This window comes from Corapipo altera, unplaced genomic scaffold (genome assembly GCF_003945725.1).
Source record: "Corapipo altera isolate COAL_440 unplaced genomic scaffold, ASM394572v1 0, whole genome shotgun sequence".
NCBI classification, from domain to species: Eukaryota; Metazoa; Chordata; class Aves; order Passeriformes; family Pipridae; genus Corapipo; species Corapipo altera.
The window spans coordinates 49,587,504-49,607,287 of NW_020884872.1; the positions used below are offsets into that span (position 1 = coordinate 49,587,504).

General features: G+C 35.4%; 1 protein-coding gene across 4 annotated transcripts in view; it reads right to left on the reverse strand.

Moving 5' to 3' along the window:
• Positions 1-6,283: 6,283 nt before the first annotated feature.
• The window catches only part of SCEL (sciellin), a 48,224-nt gene continuing 34,723 nt past the window's right edge, over positions 6,284-19,784 (reverse strand). For 3 of the 4 annotated variants that reach the window (XM_027646222.1, XM_027646229.1, XM_027646213.1), the window contains 7 exons: positions 18,271-18,327; positions 17,187-17,246; positions 15,610-15,699; positions 12,696-12,770; positions 11,326-11,434; positions 8,890-8,992; positions 6,284-7,924 (listed from right to left, as the gene is read on the reverse strand). In XM_027646222.1, the coding sequence (XP_027502023.1) occupies positions 7,908-7,924; positions 8,890-8,992; positions 11,326-11,434; positions 12,696-12,770; positions 15,610-15,699; positions 17,187-17,246; positions 18,271-18,327 (511 nt within the window). In that variant the 3' untranslated portion in view covers positions 6,284-7,907. The remainder of the gene's footprint in view (positions 7,925-8,889; positions 8,993-11,325; positions 11,435-12,695; positions 12,771-15,609; positions 15,700-17,186; positions 17,247-18,270; positions 18,328-19,784) is intronic. The other variant, XM_027646239.1, reaches the window with a different exon arrangement.

The following is a 19,784-nucleotide window of genomic DNA, read 5'->3' on the forward strand; positions in this document are numbered from 1 at the left end:
TTTCAGAACTGAGTTCCCAAAGAGAGAAAGCTTAGGACTGAGCATAGTGTCTTAGCATGGGTACAAAAGCTGTTCCAGGCAGTTCAGATGAATTGAGCATAGGCAGGAACAGTGTTGTTACATCTGGTCCCCAAGAAAATGGGACAGAAGATTGATTGGCTCTTTCTTTACTGTACTGCTGTAAGCCTGATTTCCATCCAGCAGTATGGGTAGAAAGCAGCTTAAAGTTGTGCATGCTTCAACTACCATGCTCACAGCCAATGTGAGAAACCCCCTTTTTACCTGGACAGGTGGATCTAGTAAAGGATAGAAATGCATTTAACCATGTTGTATTTGTTGCTCTATTTTAAGTGCACTAACATATACTGTAGCTTCACATAGAGGTGTTGGCAGGTAAAATGTATGTTGATGAATGGCAGGTAAAATGTATGTTGATGAACGCACTGTCTCGTGGTGTTCATGCTGGTCTGCTTGTCTTCTGCAAAGATGTTTTGAACACCTTAGTCATTAAAATATTTAACCTAATTTTGGGGGTTTTCAAACACAAATTATTCTCCTCCCAGTATTTGCAATACTGGTAAATTGTCAATGAGCTCCATTCAGTATGCCAGCAGTAGCTGATGAGTTTGATCAACCCAGAACTTCATCAGCACTTTACAAAGCACATTGAAGACTTGATGTTTCCATTCATTTTTTTTAAGGCTTTGATAAAATTTGTCTAACACCAAACCCAAACATGATGATGTGCCCATGAAACCTGTTATTCCTGGACCGGAGAAATTGTATGCCTTAAATCTACTACAGGATGCTACTTACACAGTGTCCTATAGTAAGAATTTCTGAATCAGTATAGTTACTAATAGGCTGCCAGTGCAGAGAACAAAGAAGCAGGAAGTCCACAAATCCCATCTGCTCTTTTCTGATAATAAGCCTGTTGCTTTATACTGCAATAGCTGCAGGCTGGACCTGCCTTTCAGGCAAGCCAGTAAAGAATTAATTGCAGTAATCCAGTCTGTGTTATACAAAGGATGTGTAACAATAAGGTCAGGGCATGGACAGTAAACTCCAAGTCTGGTGAGATTATTTTAAAGTGCAGTTTCAGTCTGAAAAATCACTGTGAAACTAGTTTTATAAAAATAGAGCCACTACCATGCCAGCAGAAGTCATCTAATCGAGTATTCTGCTTTTAGCAAAGGCTGATAGTAGCTTTGTAAAGAAAACATCTCAGAAACAAGAAGAATATTGAGGTATTTTCTTCATCTTTCAGAAGCTGTCAAATCAGGACATCTGGATCATTTATTTTTGATAGCCACTGATGTGTAATAATATTCCATTTGCTGAGTCCCATTTTTAAACCATTTAAACATTAGGGCTCTACAACACCCTGTGGCAATTAAAGCTGCAATTTAATAATGTATTGTTATAAAAACTGCTTCTTGTTATCTACTTAAAATCTGCTGCCTAGTAATTTAATTGGGTGCCCCTTATTCTGGCTTTCTGAGAAAGACAGAATGATTAATCATTCCCTATTCAGCTTCTCTTTGTCATTCATGACTATATAAAACTCAGTTACTTTTCTTCACAGCTGACAAGCCCTAATTTATACAGCCTTGCCCCCACAGAAGTCAGGCTGAACCTCCCATTGTTTCCTGTCTCCATAATGAAAACTGAATTTTCTAACCCATTGTTTTCTTTCTGTTCTTACTCCATGTTTTCTTATGTCATGATAGTTTAGGGAAAGACTGTGAAAAAATTCTTGTAAATCCAGGTGTACCCAGTTAAAGAAATTCGCTTAACAGAAAGCATATTGGCTTCTTCAGAAACACTCATATATTCATGAGCATGCTTGATTTAAAAAATCAGTGTGGACTCTCCTCCAATATATCATACATATCCAGATGCCTCTGTATGCTGTAATTTATTATAATTTGTAGAAAATTGGCTTGATAAAAAATCAGAATAACTGAAATGTAGTTCACCAGACCAGCTTTCATGTATTTTTCAAGTCTGATGTCCCAGCTGATGCTTCCAATTTGTTGGGCACCAAGCCTGCTTTGAATGGTAGGGTAAGTGGTTGTGAGAAGTTCAACGATGTCTCATTTGGGCTTCATAGAGTTTTTGCATAGATACTACCTAGACCTAGCAATTTGTTATTGTTAAATTTATACATTTGCTTTGCAGTATTTGAGCAATTAAACATTTTCTTGGAGTTACAGCATGGATTTTTCATACTCAATGTCTCTTGCAAACATTTTGACTTCCTAGCTGTTGCTAATTTCATGCTAATTGACTTTCTCTTCTTTATACTGTTTCCTTTTCTGAACTACCATGATTCCTTATGGCTTTTTCCTTACTTAATTAATATTAAATTGAAGTACATTGTAGTCACTATTAGAATGGATTTACTATAGAATCAAATCCAAAATTTCATCATTATGGTGAGCCCCAATTGCTCCAGAAAATCAAAAGGTACTGTCTGTGCATTAAGTTTAGGGTCTGCTAGTTTGTAAATCCATCTAGACAGAATTATACATGACAGCTCTAATTCAGTGGATTGTTATTTTATTTTAACTAATCAGTTCTGTATCAAATCACTCTGAGTTTCAAATGCTTTAGACTGTCCCCTTCCCTTCCCTTACCTCACTTCTCCTCCTCTTCTCTTCCCTCCCCTCCTTTTTAAACAGTCCTGGTGATCTCTGCATTAAAACCTAGAAATCAGAATTCTCAAAGCATGTGCCCTCCTCTGACTGGGTATCTGGGATGTCTCTCACTAGAGTGAAAGAGGCAGAAAAAATACTGCTCTTTCCCAGCTTTCCTTCTTCAGCTTTCCACAGATGTCATTCATGTAAAAATTGCTGTGCTTGCTCCCGTAAAGAGTTTTGCTGTGAGAAAACTGCTGTTTTGGTACAAAAGGCTTTACTGTTACTTTTATGCATGTTACTTTGGTAAATGGATAAAATCAATGTTCAGTTTTAAAAACAGATAAAAACAGTGTTCAAATGCATTATCAGTCATATACTTCCCGAATATTGTTTAAATATTTGTCTCTTTGAAATTAGAATGCTACAAATATGGTTAGCTGGATTCTCATTCTTAATTCCAAGATTTGAATTACATACAGAGATAATATAATTCAAAGTTCCATGGGTAGAAATTCCCTCGAGGAACCAGAAAATATGAAGACAGACCAATGTTTTCTGGGATATTTGTCTTACAGCCAAGTTTGACTATTAATTTCAATGGCACCATTATTTACAGCAACACTAGTACTTTTAAAATTCCTTAATTGGCTTATTTTCATAATGCTTTCATCTTTTTCTGAATGTTTTCTCACTTTTCTACTTCTTTTAGTATTTGAACGTGTGGAAAAATAGCTTGAATGCTAGAAAAAGTTTGCCTTTTCATTCCAGAAATTATGATGTGGTGGTTTTTTTTCCTGAGTAGGTAGTTTTAAAATGTTGGCTGCCTATTATTTTGACTGCGATAGCTGTCTAAGTTCCCTAAACAGATGTCTGATGATTGCACAGCAATGCCAAGACTCGGACAAGTACTTTTGGCATGATTATATTCAGATATTGATTCTAACAGGACAAAAACAGTCAGTTTTAAATCTTGGCACAGGCTACGAGACTGTAGTTGTCAGTTTATAGCTGACACAGCTATAAAAACCCCACAAAAGATAGTACATTTTTAAGCAGCTTGCTTGGAAAGGGAGGTGAAATCTAAATTTTTCTTGGGTCACTTACACAGGTGCAGCAGTACCACCCAGAGGCCACTGCTGTGCTGGGCACTGCTCAAGCAGAAGACAGTTGCTGTCCAAAAGAGCTCAGAGACTGGAAAGACAAAGATACTAAGGCTTAAAAGAGCTCATCATATGAAAACACTTCTAGTACTCTTGTATTAAACCTCCCAGGATTCCACTCCCTCACCATCCTACTCCAGCCAAATCTGATTGACAACTCCTCTAATGTTGCTAGAAAGGGACATGGCATTAACAGAAATAAACAGAAATTCATTCACACTGCTTTTAATTATTAGTTAGACCACTCGGATGAGATGGTGAGATTCCAGGATTTGGTCTTTGCTTCCAGGACTATATGTTTTCTATTCAACAGTCATGCATGAGGTATTAAGAGCCATATAGTGAACGTGCAGGCATTGTGGCTATCCTGTGGAACATAGGCCATAAGGATCCACCCTGCACAGGTGAGGGTGCAAAAACATTAATGGAAGCATCTTGTTTATTCCTCTCAAGGGCCTATTCCACTGTGTTATGCGATTTGGTTAGGTACATTGAGGGAGAAATTGAACTTGGTACTCCTACTTTCTGGGCCAAGTTCATCTGTTCAGATGGAGAACATCGTCTCCATGGTTTTAAAAGCTGGTAGTTACCAAGATTTTTGAGGAGGTCTGATTTTAGCAGTGTACCAAACACATTTTGAAAATATCTACAGGTTCTTCTCCCTGAAATGCAAGAAATGTTTGTAAGTCCTAGTTTTACTGATGCCAGAGATTAGAGCTGAGTTGCTCGGACCAGGCAAAGCAGAAAACAGGGGAGGAGGCCTTTGAAGTCAAAAAACGAAATACCTCATCAGTTCAACTCAGTTCTTTTTCTATTAAGCAGCTAAACAGAGCTGTTTTGGTCAACAATTTCAGACTTTGGCACATGAAACCAACCTAAGTATTAAATCTCTTTCTCTTTATCGAATGAAGAATATTTCTGCTGTTACACTACTGTGAAAAAAAATGAGGTGTTTTGGTGCAGCAGAAGGAAAAAAAGGAGGCTGCATTTCTCCCTCATAGTTTGACGTCAACTAGACTGGAAGCTAAAACCACGTCCTGATGTAACAGAGTAGTTACAATGAGCAATATGCAAGTATGATTAGAAAGCAAAACCAAGGAAGAAAGCAGATACTTTTCACTGTAAACAACAGGATTTGTACAAACAACAGGATTATGTTAAACTATCAAGAAAGGCAAGCAGAGTAGCAGCGTTCTGACCTGGTATGTTCCAAGTAAATAAACTGAACACATTAAGCTATCCCAACAGTACATTCATCCCTATACGAAAGAGAAAGGAATAGAGGTGACCCACTGAATAAATGTAAGGCCCCTTTGATGTTGTCTAGTTTTTTACAAGCCTAGCTAAGGAGGCTCTTTGAAGTAATGGAAAGCATGTTTTGTCAAACTCACAGGAATTTTTATTTCAAGAGGAAGAGGATGAAAGGACAATGTTACAGACATTTGTCACCCTGTGTGACAAACAGGCTGAGCGTTCTGTAAGAACCTACACAGGATACAACAGAATATATCAACACAGTAAAACTGTTCTTATGACATTCCTTGTTCCTGTAAATATCAGTAGCTTTCAAACAGTCTACACACTTAAATGCATTAATATGCATTATATGCATTATTTCGCTCCTTTCCTCTTATTGTGTGATTCCCCCACTGTAGAGCTATGCCCCCAACTTTGTAAAATAATGTATCCATTACACACTGAAAAAATGAGTCTGATGAATCACAAAACTCCACATAATTTAGTACATCATCTCTCAATACAGCTTTTCAGTCTAATCTGAGGCATTATTGAAGATAAAATGTTCATTAAAACAGCTGCTAGCAAACTGTTAATTTGGATTGTTTCATGGAAGCACTAGTCAAAGGGAAATGAAACACCACATGCTAATGATATGCAAAAAGGACAAAAAACATTTAAGTTTTGATACATTGATATTGAGATGTTAATATGATTTTTCTTAATGAGTACTGCTATGCCAGCTTTTATATGGTAAATCACAAACCTGGTGTTTCTTTTCAGGAAACTTATACAACATGTAATAAAAAATAACAAAAAAACCCACATGGCAAAATTGCCAGGGCTGTTCAGCACGGATGACTAAATGAGAACAGAATTATTATTTATTGTTTCTTGTTGCTACTTCTCTGCAGGTAAGCATTTAAGTAGCAGATAATTTGATCCAGAGCGTACTCCTGGTCTCTAGTGGAGTGAACTAAAATCTCTCATCCCCTCAAACACTAGGAAGTCCTAGATTCAATTGTACTGGCTCAAATGAACGTGTAACATCTTCCATTGTAACCAGGCTTTAGCAATAACTGTTGGTCTCCAAACAGGACCAAATGTGTGACATTAAAATTCTGCCACTACTTTTCTCACCCTCTTGTGCAAGTCTCAATTTTTCCTGGCGAAGCACAGAGTAACAATAAGTATGATTTAACTAGGATATGTCATCAGCAAGAGACACACACCAGAAAAAAAAAAATATAATTACAGATTTATTAGAGCTACTGCCACTAATTCATAAGGAATTTTCATAAAATTAACAAAACAAAATATCTACTGTTTCATGGCTCCTTTGCATGTCAGTCTGAAGATCCTTTAAGCCAGACAAGACAGATTACATCATTATTCAGCTGCAGGCCCAACGGTTTAAATTACACAGACATCCATCCATGCCTCCTGTCTCCACTATGAAATGTGCAGTCAAGGTGAGAGAGCTTGACTGGGACAGCCATTCACCAGTCTAATATCTGTCTATGGCTTTGACATTTCACACACTTCTAAGCTCTTGCTCAGGTCCGGCAGCCTCCAAACACTCTAACTCTGTCATGGCCATATCCAAGAAGTCCTTTTAAGCTGAGATGTAAGGAAGAAAAACTGTTCTGGATAATCATAATCTAAAACGTCTCATGGCAAAGACTAGTAGTCAACCCCTTGTATGTCCAGTAAACTACTCAACTATTGAATATTTTAGGCAACATATTATAAAAAAGCATGAATTCCTCTTTCAGTTTCTATACTTTATACACATGCACTGTCCTAAAGGAAAAAATATGCTTTCACTGTAGTCTTGAAGGAGTTTATCTGACCTAATGTAGATGTGTAGAATTCTGAACTGTTCATTCCAGGTTCCTTTGCAAACCATGGCAAATAAGACATACATTCAAAGCATGATTAACACCACAGTAAAATAGACATTTGCAATCTGACCAATTGAATTGCTTCCTAAAAAAATCTGCTCCTCTATGTGAGACAGAATAGATCAAGTAACTCAGAAATAGATGTCTACATTGTATATAAATTTAGGCAAGAGGAATCCATCCAAAGTGTTTAGGTAGTTTAATAAAGTAGGAAAGATAAATACAACAACATAATATCGTGCAAAGTATGTATTTCATTATTTCATTGCAACTATTAAGTGTACACCTCTTAAAAAAATGGTAATACAATAGTAACAGAATTATAAACATGGAGTGGGATAATTCTACTTAAAACCCTCTAACTATATTTGTCTAGAATCCTTCTGCAGTAATAGAGATGCATTTTCCAAAGATGATTTGTTCTGTCTCAAAATTACCATTTAAGTTACTTGGGAAGAACCGTCCTCTGGAGATTGATGTCTCTCCTCAAAGGTACGGCATGAACCCCCTTCCCTCTGTATGAAAACACTAGTTTAAACCAAATAGTTGACCTCTAAATGGCTAATTTTTTATGAGATGAATCCCATTCATGCTATATTAAGCCAACAGATCTTTATATTGGAGGAGATGTGTTTTACACAAAAGAGAATACAGCCCCTTCGTAACAAGTGTGTAGGTATGTTCTGACATTCAGAAAATTGGTTTTACATACACTTTAGCAGTTTCACAGAGCTGATGAAAATACTGAACAATGTCTCTGCTTGCTTCCTGCAATGTATGTATGAAAGGGCATCTAAATTCCCAATAAATTGATTCCTTTGATAACCATGCAGTAGGACTTCATTTAGGAAATTTTTTCCTAGCAATACAAATGAATAATTTTACACAGTGTTTTGAATTAACAGGCCAATACACTTAATTAAACAATAGTGGAACTTCTTTATCATGAGTTCTGTATGTCAGAATTAGTAGATCCATTTTTCTGCAAGAGAGAAAATATTGGTCAGAAATGCCAAGCAAAAAAGTATACTCTAATTTTTTCTTTTTTAGAATATCTACTGAAGTCTGACTGTCCTGTCTTATAATTTGATTAATAAGGACATGTCAATTTATAATGCTTGATATACAGAATCCTGGTATGTCTTTTTACTGGTTTGTAACTATTACAATGTCTTATTAATTTTCTAATCTGATTAATTGCAAAATTCTTCCTGTCAAATTTTGCAATGGCATAACACAAAGTATTTTAATCAAACAAATTTTTAATGTAATTTTAGTTGACATGATCTTATCTTGGAATTATGTGGTTGATAACCAGCTTATCAGAGCATTTCTTCTCCATTTCCATTTGTCTTAAGATGGTACAAAGGTACTAGGTACTGATTTATATAAAATAATTGCTGTGAAGACACAAGATTTAAAATTTGCAACTTCTAGAAAAATTAATAAAATGTTCATTTGTCCCTGCCTTGCACATTTGTTTATTCACTATGCTCCTCACAAAGGTAAGAATGATAATCACAGTATTATATTTTCATTATGACTTAATAGATTTTGTATCTTCTTTCTAATGGTCACAATTGTTCCACTAGGTGAAAATACCTCTGGACCCTGGCTTAGTCATTTCAGTAGAGCAACCTGATTCTCAGATGACCTTGCAATTTATTCTTCTCGCTTCCAGGGCAAGAGGCTATTGTCTCACTCTAGGTGTCTTCACTGACTGCATAGGTTGGACTCTACAGGTTACAATGAGACCTTAAGAAATCTCCTTCACAGATACAGAATAATTGTATCTAGACTCTAATTCAGCTTACTGAATTAGATGCATTGAAAAAGTTGAAGTATGCAGAAATGAGAAAAGCAACAGCTGTGTGTTGTACGTTCAAGTTGTTTGAATGAAGTTCTCAAAATTGTTTTCCTTATGTTCAGTACCATCTTGTACATTACCTTTAACTTTGGAATAGCAAGGCTCACAATGCACAGTTTGTCTATAAATCCAAATGCTGTCTCCTGCTTTTAGATCTTCCAGGGGTCTCTTACATACTTCACACTTCAACATACAATTCAAAGAAAGAAGAAAAATTAAAATGAAACCCTTCTCTAATACTCATTCCCTGTATGCTGTACTGTAGGAACCAGGCAGCCCCAGACCAGAATACGGGTTATTAGTACTGCAATATCATCAAATCTGAACTCTGAAAGAGTAGCTTTAATGAACAGGAAGTTAAACATCTGAATATCTCACCTTTAAACATCTAAAAATCAGATACCAGTGTCTCAGTTGGTTCCCTAGGTACTCATTATACTTAACAACCCCATACTTCCCTGAGACATTTCGAAAGGGTACTTTCTCTGTCTTAGCTTAAAGGTTTATCCTAAAATAAGATGAATCACTATTTTGCGATCCTTTTCTTTCTTCACCACTAAAGGAAGCATGATCACACCTAATCATGCAACTCAGAGTAGATCTTAAAGAAACTAAACCTGCTTATTTCAAAATATTTTCAGGCACTTATCTTAACACTTAACTGTGTCTCCAATTGCAGAATCTGGACACTGCTTTCACAAATGTCTAAAAAAAGCTAATTTTTGAGATAGGGAAGCACTGTCCACGTTTCACATATGAAAATACACAGATACACGCAGAAGCTTACTTCCCAGGATCACAAGGAAAGCTGACAGTGGATCAAGGAGCATGGTAATTTGATATATAAACTAGAACCTCGATACCCAGATAATTTTATCTATTTATTTATTCATTTTAATCTAATAAAATAATAGTAAATTCTGGTTTCTTTGGGTATTTTATGCTCTGATAAGTGAAAATCAGCATTAGCATTAAGGTGTTATTAAAACAATATGCTTCTTCACTTTTTTATGTTTCTTTGTTTAAATCAACAAAAGGATGGGCATGTCTTCATGATCTTTTGATCACCAAGATTGGCTAGAATTTTTATACAGAGAAAACCCCCTATAATTTGGATTATTTACTCACAACTTTTGGTATATACCTTTACAAGGAAATGAAGATGTTATACTGTTGTCAGCTACATGCAAATCTCTAATGGATACAGGGTATTTATAAGGAGCTGAATGAATATTAATGATGAAAAATTGCACTGTTTGGCTAAATACATAACTACAAGCATGAGCCACAGACCTACATCAGTTGTTTAATTTTTTTACCAATGCTTTCATTAAGTGTGTAGTTACACAAAAATTAAGCTGAATTTTGCTGGCCAGAAAGGTCCCAAATGGAGAATAGGTAGCAAAATAATATAATTTTTTCTAAAAGCATAAATATTTAACAGATAATTCAGCCTATACAAACTTGTTAATACTCTTAACTGCATGAAAAGTCCATTCCTCTCTATGTGGGTTGATCCATCTAAAAAGAATGGAAGCAAACCAGAGCTTATATTTACCTGCAATAATAGTATTACATAGTGGTTTCCCGGGAAGAAATTGCATTTCTGGTGCTCAAAGAACTCAGAAAGTCAATATGAGACAAAAAGCACATGTAGCTTCATACATGTTAAGAGCAACCTTACTGCTGTATTCTGCTTTGTGTTAATTTTCATGCAGTAAATAGGTAGAAGAACTGCTGTCAGAAGCAGAAGTCAAACCTATGCAGGACTGGGCAGAAAAATGAACTATACTAATGCAGTGATTTTGCAGAGTACTGTTTGTGAGAACAGCAAACTCTGTGTGTAGATGCAAGCAGAAATAAGACAAATGAGGCAGAAAGAAAACAGACCATAAGACTGAGCACTGCCAAGCATACCCTGAGAAAAGTTTAAGAGCAAATTTTCTGCTGAGGCTTGTGTTTTGGAATGGCAAGCAGAAATAAATTTCCTCTGCTTTCATTTTTAATGGAAACAGGGAAAAAATATCTAGTTTTTAATAATTAAGACTGTTTTAGATGTCACCTAATCAAGAACATCTACAAAACTTCATAAAAAGAGAAACTGAACAAAATTTTATAATATGAAGAAAGTGTAAGTTGAAGATAATTCACTGTATCAGACTGGAAGGGTGTATAAGTGAAGGCTTCTAAATGTGTGGGACATTCAGGATACATACAGTTGCATCCTTTATCCTCCTTGGATCCTCCTTTATCTCCTTGGTTGTGAGAGAGGAGGGGCGGGGAGAAGGAGAGTAGAGGGAGGAGGGAGAGAAATGGAAAGAAAGAAGAAGGGACTGTGTAGAGCAGAGAGAGAAACAGAGAGATAGTATTTCCTACATTAATTTCCTCTAGTTGGAAGCCTTCCTGTTCTTCAAGGTGGAGAAGGCCTAAGGCTTAAATAGTCTTATTATATGTGTAGTATAATGCAGGTATTACATTCAAATCATATTTCTTAGTACCAGGTGAAATCTTCTTACCTTGAAGCAAGTTGAATGACAGCAAATTTGCAAGGCATCTAAGATCATTTTGGCATCTACACCCAAGGGCTTCCTGCAGTATGTACATATATCTTTTCCAATTATACTCCTGTGTATATAATATAACATCAGGTGTCAGAAAAAGAGCTGCCATCGAAATCTCAACCAGAAAAAAATCTCAGCATACAAGCTTAGTAGGCTGCGCGGGAAAGACATTTGTATACTGTACAACGGCCATAAATGGAAAAATGTCATGTGTGTATTCCCTCCATTCTAGTTGACAAGTGTAATATACATGCTTCTGTGATGGATAAATTGCTGAATGTAATTGTCAAATAGCAAAAATACCTTCATAGAAAGAATGGTCTTCTCTGGTGAAGTGAATTAAGCTGCTGAATGTCTGGGAGCATGTATACTAAATAGGGATGGAGTGGAGGACAAGAATTTTAACATTTTAATCACAAAAATAAATTGGTAGTTGTATTGAAAATGCCATAATTTGATCAATCTGGTATAGAATTCGCTGTGTTGTTGAAATGCCTGAAAACTTTTTTGAATTTCTGTATGTCAGACAGAAATTATACCTTCATGGTAGTTATAGTGAACACACATATAGAACGGTCTACCTGGTATTTATGACAATAGTACTTTTAAAAATTTTCTCAGCTCTTGTTGCATTCTTACATGACATCAGTCTGTATCTAGATATAATTGTTGTTGGTTTTGCATTACAAAATCAACTGGCCTTGCTCCTTTCTACTCGATGACAAACCATCGTACTAATATTTAATCATTCTCAGAGTTTCTTACAGCTATGTTGGAAAGGATACAAGTCTTTCTGACTTGGTAATTCCAAGTAATGGGACTGTCCAAATTATCCTTTAACTTTTTTTCCCATGAGGTAAGATATTACTAATGGAGCAAATATGCTTCTTATGTTTGGGAATATCTTAATTGTTGTGATGACATAGTTTTTAACAGCGTTGTCATGTGAACTGATTCCTCTACATCTGGTCATAAAGTTGGTAATTACAGAAACCACTCTCACAAAGGAAGGACATTTTGCAGAGTAAGCAGCTGCCTGAGATAGAAACTACAGACTCACAAAGCCAACCCTATCACTTAAAGCATTGGCTATTGTTTCTATAGATATTTTAAAATGTCAGCTGTGACAAGCTTGACATAATACTAGGCTGCTGAGCTGTGGTAATGATTTGATGGCAAGATCCCACTGAAAGAGAATTCTGTATGAAAAGCTGTCTGACGAGCCTAATGGTGACTTCCACTGCTCTCTTTTGTCTGAACACTTGAATGCTTATGCAAATGTCTGTGTCCTTTGGTACTCTACTATGTTATTAATGTGTACGTACCGGTCAGAAGTGGAGTAAACAGTTTTAATAGTATTTCCAGTTATATTTTCTTCATAGGCACCATATGATGATTTGCTGTGAAGCAGAGAGTGCATAGCAATTACTAAACAGTACTTTATATTTTTAAAAGTTTCACTACACTAATGATAATTTGCAAATTAAACTAAAGTAACATGCTTGTGAAGAAAAAACCATCATAGTTGGTGATGAGTTCTTTTTCTGTCCCTTCACAACCATAAAGAATAATAATATCAAATAAAAAACCCCTAAATTAGACATATGGTGTCCTTAGACTGTGTTTTATTGTTGAATGATTCTTCAGCATTTCAAAATTAAATCCACACAAGCCCATTGAGCAAAATTATATGATGTTATTGGGTTTGCCTGTGCTGATATCCCAGCCTGAATGATACGTGTCAGGAAATGGTGACAGACTGCATTTTTTTCCTTTTCCTCTACTTCTTTCACTTGTCCTCAAAGAGCTTTCAAACAGCCAAACAAAATTGCAACGTGGTCCTAGAATTAGAGTGAGGGTCATTATAATACAGGCTGTTCAATGTGTGATTTATGTTCACTACAATAACTGTATTGTTCCTCATATCGGAGTAAAAGGAAGTAAAAAGCAATGTACTGAAGTGTCAGGGAAGTTTAATCTTCCTTTTTTAACAGTCCCATTTCTAAATTGCTTAACTGTCAGTTTTTATTGCATGGAACGGATGAACATATATATGACAGCTGAAGAAGTCGTCTTGCCCTACATATTTTGAACATTTCTGAACTGATTTAATTATCCTATTCTCCAGAAATTAGTAAGGCATGTGGTAATTATTACATGTTCCATTTCACTCTTGAATAATATTCATCAATGTTAGGAACAATTGTTTATAATCATGTGTATTTGCAGAACATCTTTTTTTACAGGCTTTGCCTGAAATAGACTGATAATGTGTGTGAAAGCTGTTATGAAGCCCAGATACTCTTTCCTACATAGCTGCATTTTTTAATGTAAATATATCTTATTTGATTCCTATGCAACACCAGAAATGTATTAAAATTGCAATTACTGATAAGCTTAAATGATAAATGTTTTATGTATGTTTCATAGACCATAGCAATGTTGAAAAACACAAAAATATATATAACCACAAGTTACAAAAAAAATATAACTGTACTACTGTATAGAAAAAAATAATGAAGCTACAGCAAAAATATTTCCAAAGAATCAGTTTATAACCTTGTCAACTGAAAGTGTGAGGAAACGCGGAACCTTTTTAAGTAAATTCATAGTCTGAGAGGTTGACAAGACACTGAGTGAAAACTGAGTCACAATGTAGCCTGAGAGCTGTGTATCTGATCACATACCTTCTTTTAGTTCATATAACTCACTCCTTTGCTTGCTATGGTGTGACTTGTTTACACAGCAAACTACTCAGCAATAAATACTCTGTAGAATCTATTGCATAAAACTTGAAATAACCTACAAAAACCATTCATTTAATAAGATTTCATTAATTAAATTAGGATTAGAGGTTCAGGTAGAGGGTATAAATTTTGTCAAGTGTAAGAGAACATTGCATATTGCAGCACATTCTTTGCCCTGCCACTCTTGTATTGTTATCTCTATTTTAACTTTCAAAAATAATCAGAATATTACAAATCAGAATCTGTATGTGTGCAAAATGCTGGAAAATGCTAATTGAATTTTCTGTTGAATATTCATTTTTAGTCTTAAATTGTATGCTGTTTTGCTTTATTCTCAGCCAATTTATGGGTTTGTCCTTTGAGGCCATGCAGAAGTTTCAGAATGCATAAATTTCAACTGTACTCCAACCTCCTAGAGCAAATGTAAGAAAATGAGATTAGAGATCCTGTGCCCATTCATACCCACACCAAGGCTCAGGTGTGCATAAGGTTAAGGATGGGGACATTGACCGTAGTTCCCATAAAGTACCAGACTATGACTGCTTTTTTCCCTGTCAGTAAGGCTCAATAGATTACTCCTTTCCCTGCCAAGTCATCAGCCTTGACTCGAGGAGTTCAAAACTACTATACAGCAGTGCAACACCTTACATATAGGGTTATGTATTTAAACAATCCCACCTACGTTAATATTTAATTATTGGGTACTGAGTGGTTTGGTACTGAGGAGAGGTTTCTTCCTAATCCAAAAATGTCTTTCCTTCAGGAATTATATAGTACATTTTTGTCATATTTCCTGAAAATACATTTTAACCGTGAAGAACAAGATATAATTTCCTTTGTTTCAATTATTTCCTGTTACCAACACACCTGGTGTATAGCTAGTTCTCTTAAGTATCTCTACATCACATTTTTCACACAGATTTGCAATGTGTGTGCTTGCAGAAGCAGAATCCAGCTAGAGCAAGAGTATTGCAGGATAAATGGTTTTTAAAGGAGTTTGTTCCTGGTCAAAAAGTCAGGATGTCACAGTTTCAGTGATTGGATTGGTGATACATGGGTTCAAATTCATCCCATTTAGGAACTTAATAAGGCACCTGAGTGAAGAGTGCAGTTTTCCTTATACCCTCACAAAGAAGTAAGTTTAGAAGAAATAAGAGCAGTGTGTATCTAACACACAGGAAATGCCTTTCCTCTGTTGATTATATATGCATTCTGGCTTAGCTGCTCTCCTCAATTTCATGTTTCAGCCACATGTCTAGAGCTACACAGGGTATGTTTTGTGCTCCCCACTTTGTGCACCAGAGTTATGATTTGTGAGCTTCTATGCCTGGGATCCTGGAAGAAGATTTGGAAGAGGGCTGGCATGTTTCCAAAGACCAATGTGAGGTTTCTAAGCATCCCTGAAATTTCATGCATAAATTTTTTTTTTCTTAATTTTTTGCAAGAAATATCACTTTAGATGCTATGATGCTCAACTGATTGTCCACAGTACCTGGTCTTTCTTTCACTGTCGCTAGAGTAGTTTGTTTCTGGGAGGTTATTTGGAGCCCTTGGAGGATTTTCATATGCTTTCTCAGTTATCCTAAAAAAAAAAAAAAAAAAAAAAGAAGAAACCGTACAACAAGAAAAGAAAGACTTTTTAGAAATCATTTTCATACACAGCTTTTAATTTACACTTAGAGCCATAAATGCAGAAGCTTGGGCTTGAAAAATAGGTAAAAAAATTTTTGTTTGTCTTACTGTTGTTAAACTGTTGCTGGTGAAAAATAATGCAATCACTGACCTATAATTTTAAGTCTTCCAGTTTATGCTGATATATTCAGATTTATTCATATCGGAAACTTCATCTAACTTTATTGAACTCTAGTTTCCTAGAAGTACTTGCTGAGATTTTCAACTGCGCAATAATGTCTCAGTGGTTGATAGCACTTTACTTTTTCTTGTCAGTATTTTATGATGTTTTCTTAGGCTTACTGCATTTCAGTCCCAAATTGTCTTTCTTTTGGATATACTACAGTTATGTTTTTCTTAGAAGTGACCAGCTAAACAGATAAATGGACTCATTTCAAAAAGCAGGATTATTATTCAAGCAAAAGAAACCTTGCCTCTGCAGTTTTCCCTGCCACAGACATGACAGTCAAACAAACATAAAAATAAACCTTGTCATACAAATTATAGGATTTAAGGAATAAGTGCTATAATGTTTTTGAAGATTTTACGAAGCAGCTCAGATAAATGCTACTGTTATTTGATTCTGCCAAAGGTTCTGAAGCAACTTGATGATTACAAGCCTTAACTCTGGATGTTTGGGCTGCAGCTTGATTTGTTTCAGTGAGCTTGCCAAGGACCAAAGCTCTGCAAACGACCCTCACTTAGTGCTGTCATGTTTTATATGCATAGCATGTGGCATGAAGTAGCACCCTCTGTTGTGACTCCTAACCAGGCATACCCCCTTTCAGAACCAAAAGAGAAACTCATTCACCACAGATACTCAGTATATGCTTCTCTGGTCAGACTGTCAAGTGAAACTGCTAGGATAAAAATATTTTCTATTGAAAAATAGAAAAACTGCCTATGTATACAGATAGCTAATTCTTCCTCTTCATTTAGATATACAACTAAATGGAAGACTCAAAAAGATAGCATCAGAATGGTAGCTAAAAATATATTACTAACTTCACTTTAATTGACCAAAATGGGTCCTTGCCTCTGCAAATAAAGAAACCTAGTAGCAATGAAACCTTGTACTAGGAATGCGTTTACTTATATTTGTTTGAGATGCTAGCAGCTGAGTTCACAAAACAGCCAGATAAGCACAAAAATGCTTATGAGGATCTTGTCACCAGTCATTTTCATTCCTTACAAGAGATTATTACCAAAATACACCCAGTTTTATTGTTACATTTCGTTAATCAGTCACATTTTAGAAATAATACAGATATCTTACTTATGTTGGGCAAATTTTGCTTTCTTGTATTAGGAGTTCAAATTTCTGGTACCATACTAAACAGCCAGAACTGTTGATATTAGCTCTTCAAATTTTAGAGAAAACTACCAATTAAGTCTCACCGCTTTTTACTTTGGTCATCAGCAGACTTTACTTCAGTGTTATCACCAAGGTCCTCATTTCTGAAAGTGAGAGAGACCTCAGAATTAATAGAAGTATCTTATTTAATCTAAACATATTAAACAGGCTGAGTTATTTATGTTGAAGAAGAAAAAAATTGTGTGCATTTCACAGAGAATATTCCTGACTACAATTATCTGACTGCAGTTATCTGCTCAGGCTTCAATATTTTTCAGTTTCTTTCTAGTATGACACCACAAAAGAATAACAAACAACTCAAAATCAGCAAGTTCATTATAGTTTTGTAGGATAATTCAGGCTGGAATTCAGGGACCTCAGGGGCTCTCTAGTCCAACCTTCTGCTTAAAGCAGGGGTGGCTCTGAAGTCAAACCAAGTTGCTTGTCTTTGTCAATTAGGTCTTGAAAACCTCCAAGGAGAGATGGCATAACCTCTCCAGGCTACCTGCTCCGCTGATGGACAGTCCTCCACATATCCAGTCAGAATCCCTCTTGTTTCAGTTTATGACCACTATGTGACATTGCGTTCCCATGCTACAGGTGAAGCATGTACATCTGCCTACATCTGCTAAACTGATCATGGCTCTATCATTTTAACTTGATAACAGAATTTCATTTGGTACAGGCATCAATACCATGCGCTATGGAAATGGCTTTCAAAATATGTTATTTGCTTTATTATTATATGCAGACCAAATTCCTCTTACGACTGCTGTTATCTAGGATTGTATACAATCTCTAGATCTATATGGCATCACATTTATACTAGTAGCTCATCAATCACTTACTGTGAAAAAGCAATGTCATATAATAAATTTCATATATTAACATATGTCATGTATATAATAATATAATTTTACATTAATATTGTATATTAATTGCCCTGTAATTAAACAAAAATGTTACCCATTGACAAACTGTTTCAGATTAAAAAAATGTCACCCAGGTTCCCATTTGAACACAAATTAAAATGTAGTGATTTTTACAGAACAGAACCTATTAATACTAATATCCAATCAACCATCAATATTTTATGAGTATATAAGAGAAAGATTATGACAAGCTCGCCTCTTATTTTTCTGATCAGCAGTATTTATTTCAGTAAGATCCTGAAGGTGTTTTTGTCTGAAACAACAAACAAATACAACTGTTAAAATATTCCCCCTATCTAGGAAGGAATAAAGTGACATAATAGAAAGAAATATATTTATGCACATATTTAAAAGGAAAAAAGTAAATTGTTAACTATGTTTGTGTTCAAAATTTGCGAACACTTATGTTCTTGAACATAATAAGAAAATATGTTTTCAATTTTCCCCTAGCAAGGTAAAGTTCTGTATAATTAAATAAAAAATATTATCTATTATATCCAAGAAAATAAAAATACTTTAATCAGATCAATGCCATAGTTTAAGACTGGTTTTTGCCAGTGAAGACAGTGAAGGAGAAACATGAACTTTCAAAGAATTTAGAATTAATTTGCAGGCTCCAAATAGCTTAATATGTGTTTGCATCAATAATTTTCAAGAATAATTTTTTTATTTAAAATAAGAAACTTCTACTTCTTAAGACAACATGTAGAAATATGGCCAAATTTCCACATACTTTGCTTCTGGAATGATGAGAAATTCCCTCTATTTATCATCATGGTGAACAATTAAAGCATTGATTATGTCCATATTTATACTGAAAATGTAAGCATCCAAAGACTCACATAGTTTACATATAGGGAAAATTTTTTTTAAATTTCATAAATACAATTAAACTAGAGGCAAGTTTCTCCTCTGTATTCTTTATTATTTTAAAATGGTTCCATGAATTAGAGGATGGAATGACCTATGAAAAGCACTCTTAACTACTGTAAAAAAACCCATGATTCTCTTTAGGTAAATAGGGAGCAAAATAAAAGGCCCAGTTAGCTCTATGACACTCATAACTTGGTCACTTCAATCCATGATAGGCTTATTAATCTTAAAACTTTGGATGCTCCTAAAATTCAGTAGTGTCTCAAAGCCTTGTACTTTATCCTATTAAATTATCTGTGAGTTAACATTTCCAAAAAAAATTATACTCAACTTACAGGTTAGTGCTAAGTGTACATATATATGCGTATGTGTGTGCATATAGGTAAGACTGTCTAATGTAAAATAGATGATCACAGGTTGGCAACATTTGTGTGCTGTTACTGTTTAGAACATCAGTCTTGAAATTTATCTGCAGAATATCAGTGTTAGGTGTGACAAAGATAACATAGCTCTTACGAGCATAGTACCCCGTCAGTTCCTCCCCTTCCATATGCTGAAGGGATGCTTGCAGACCTCAAGAAACTTGGCCCGAAACAGATTGAACATTGTTCAAAAAAGTAAGTTCAAGCTACTCTCTGTGGATCACTGCCCTTGCTGACTGAAATGCTTTGTTACACCTTGTTGGGGAAACCCGTATCATCTGTGAGTTCTATGGTATTTTGTTTACTGCCCCTTCTCTAACTATATCACAATAGGTCATTAACAGTTTAATTGCAGAAGCACATAAGGTACATATGGAAGCTTGCCATAGATATTACTTGTGATATTACTGATAGT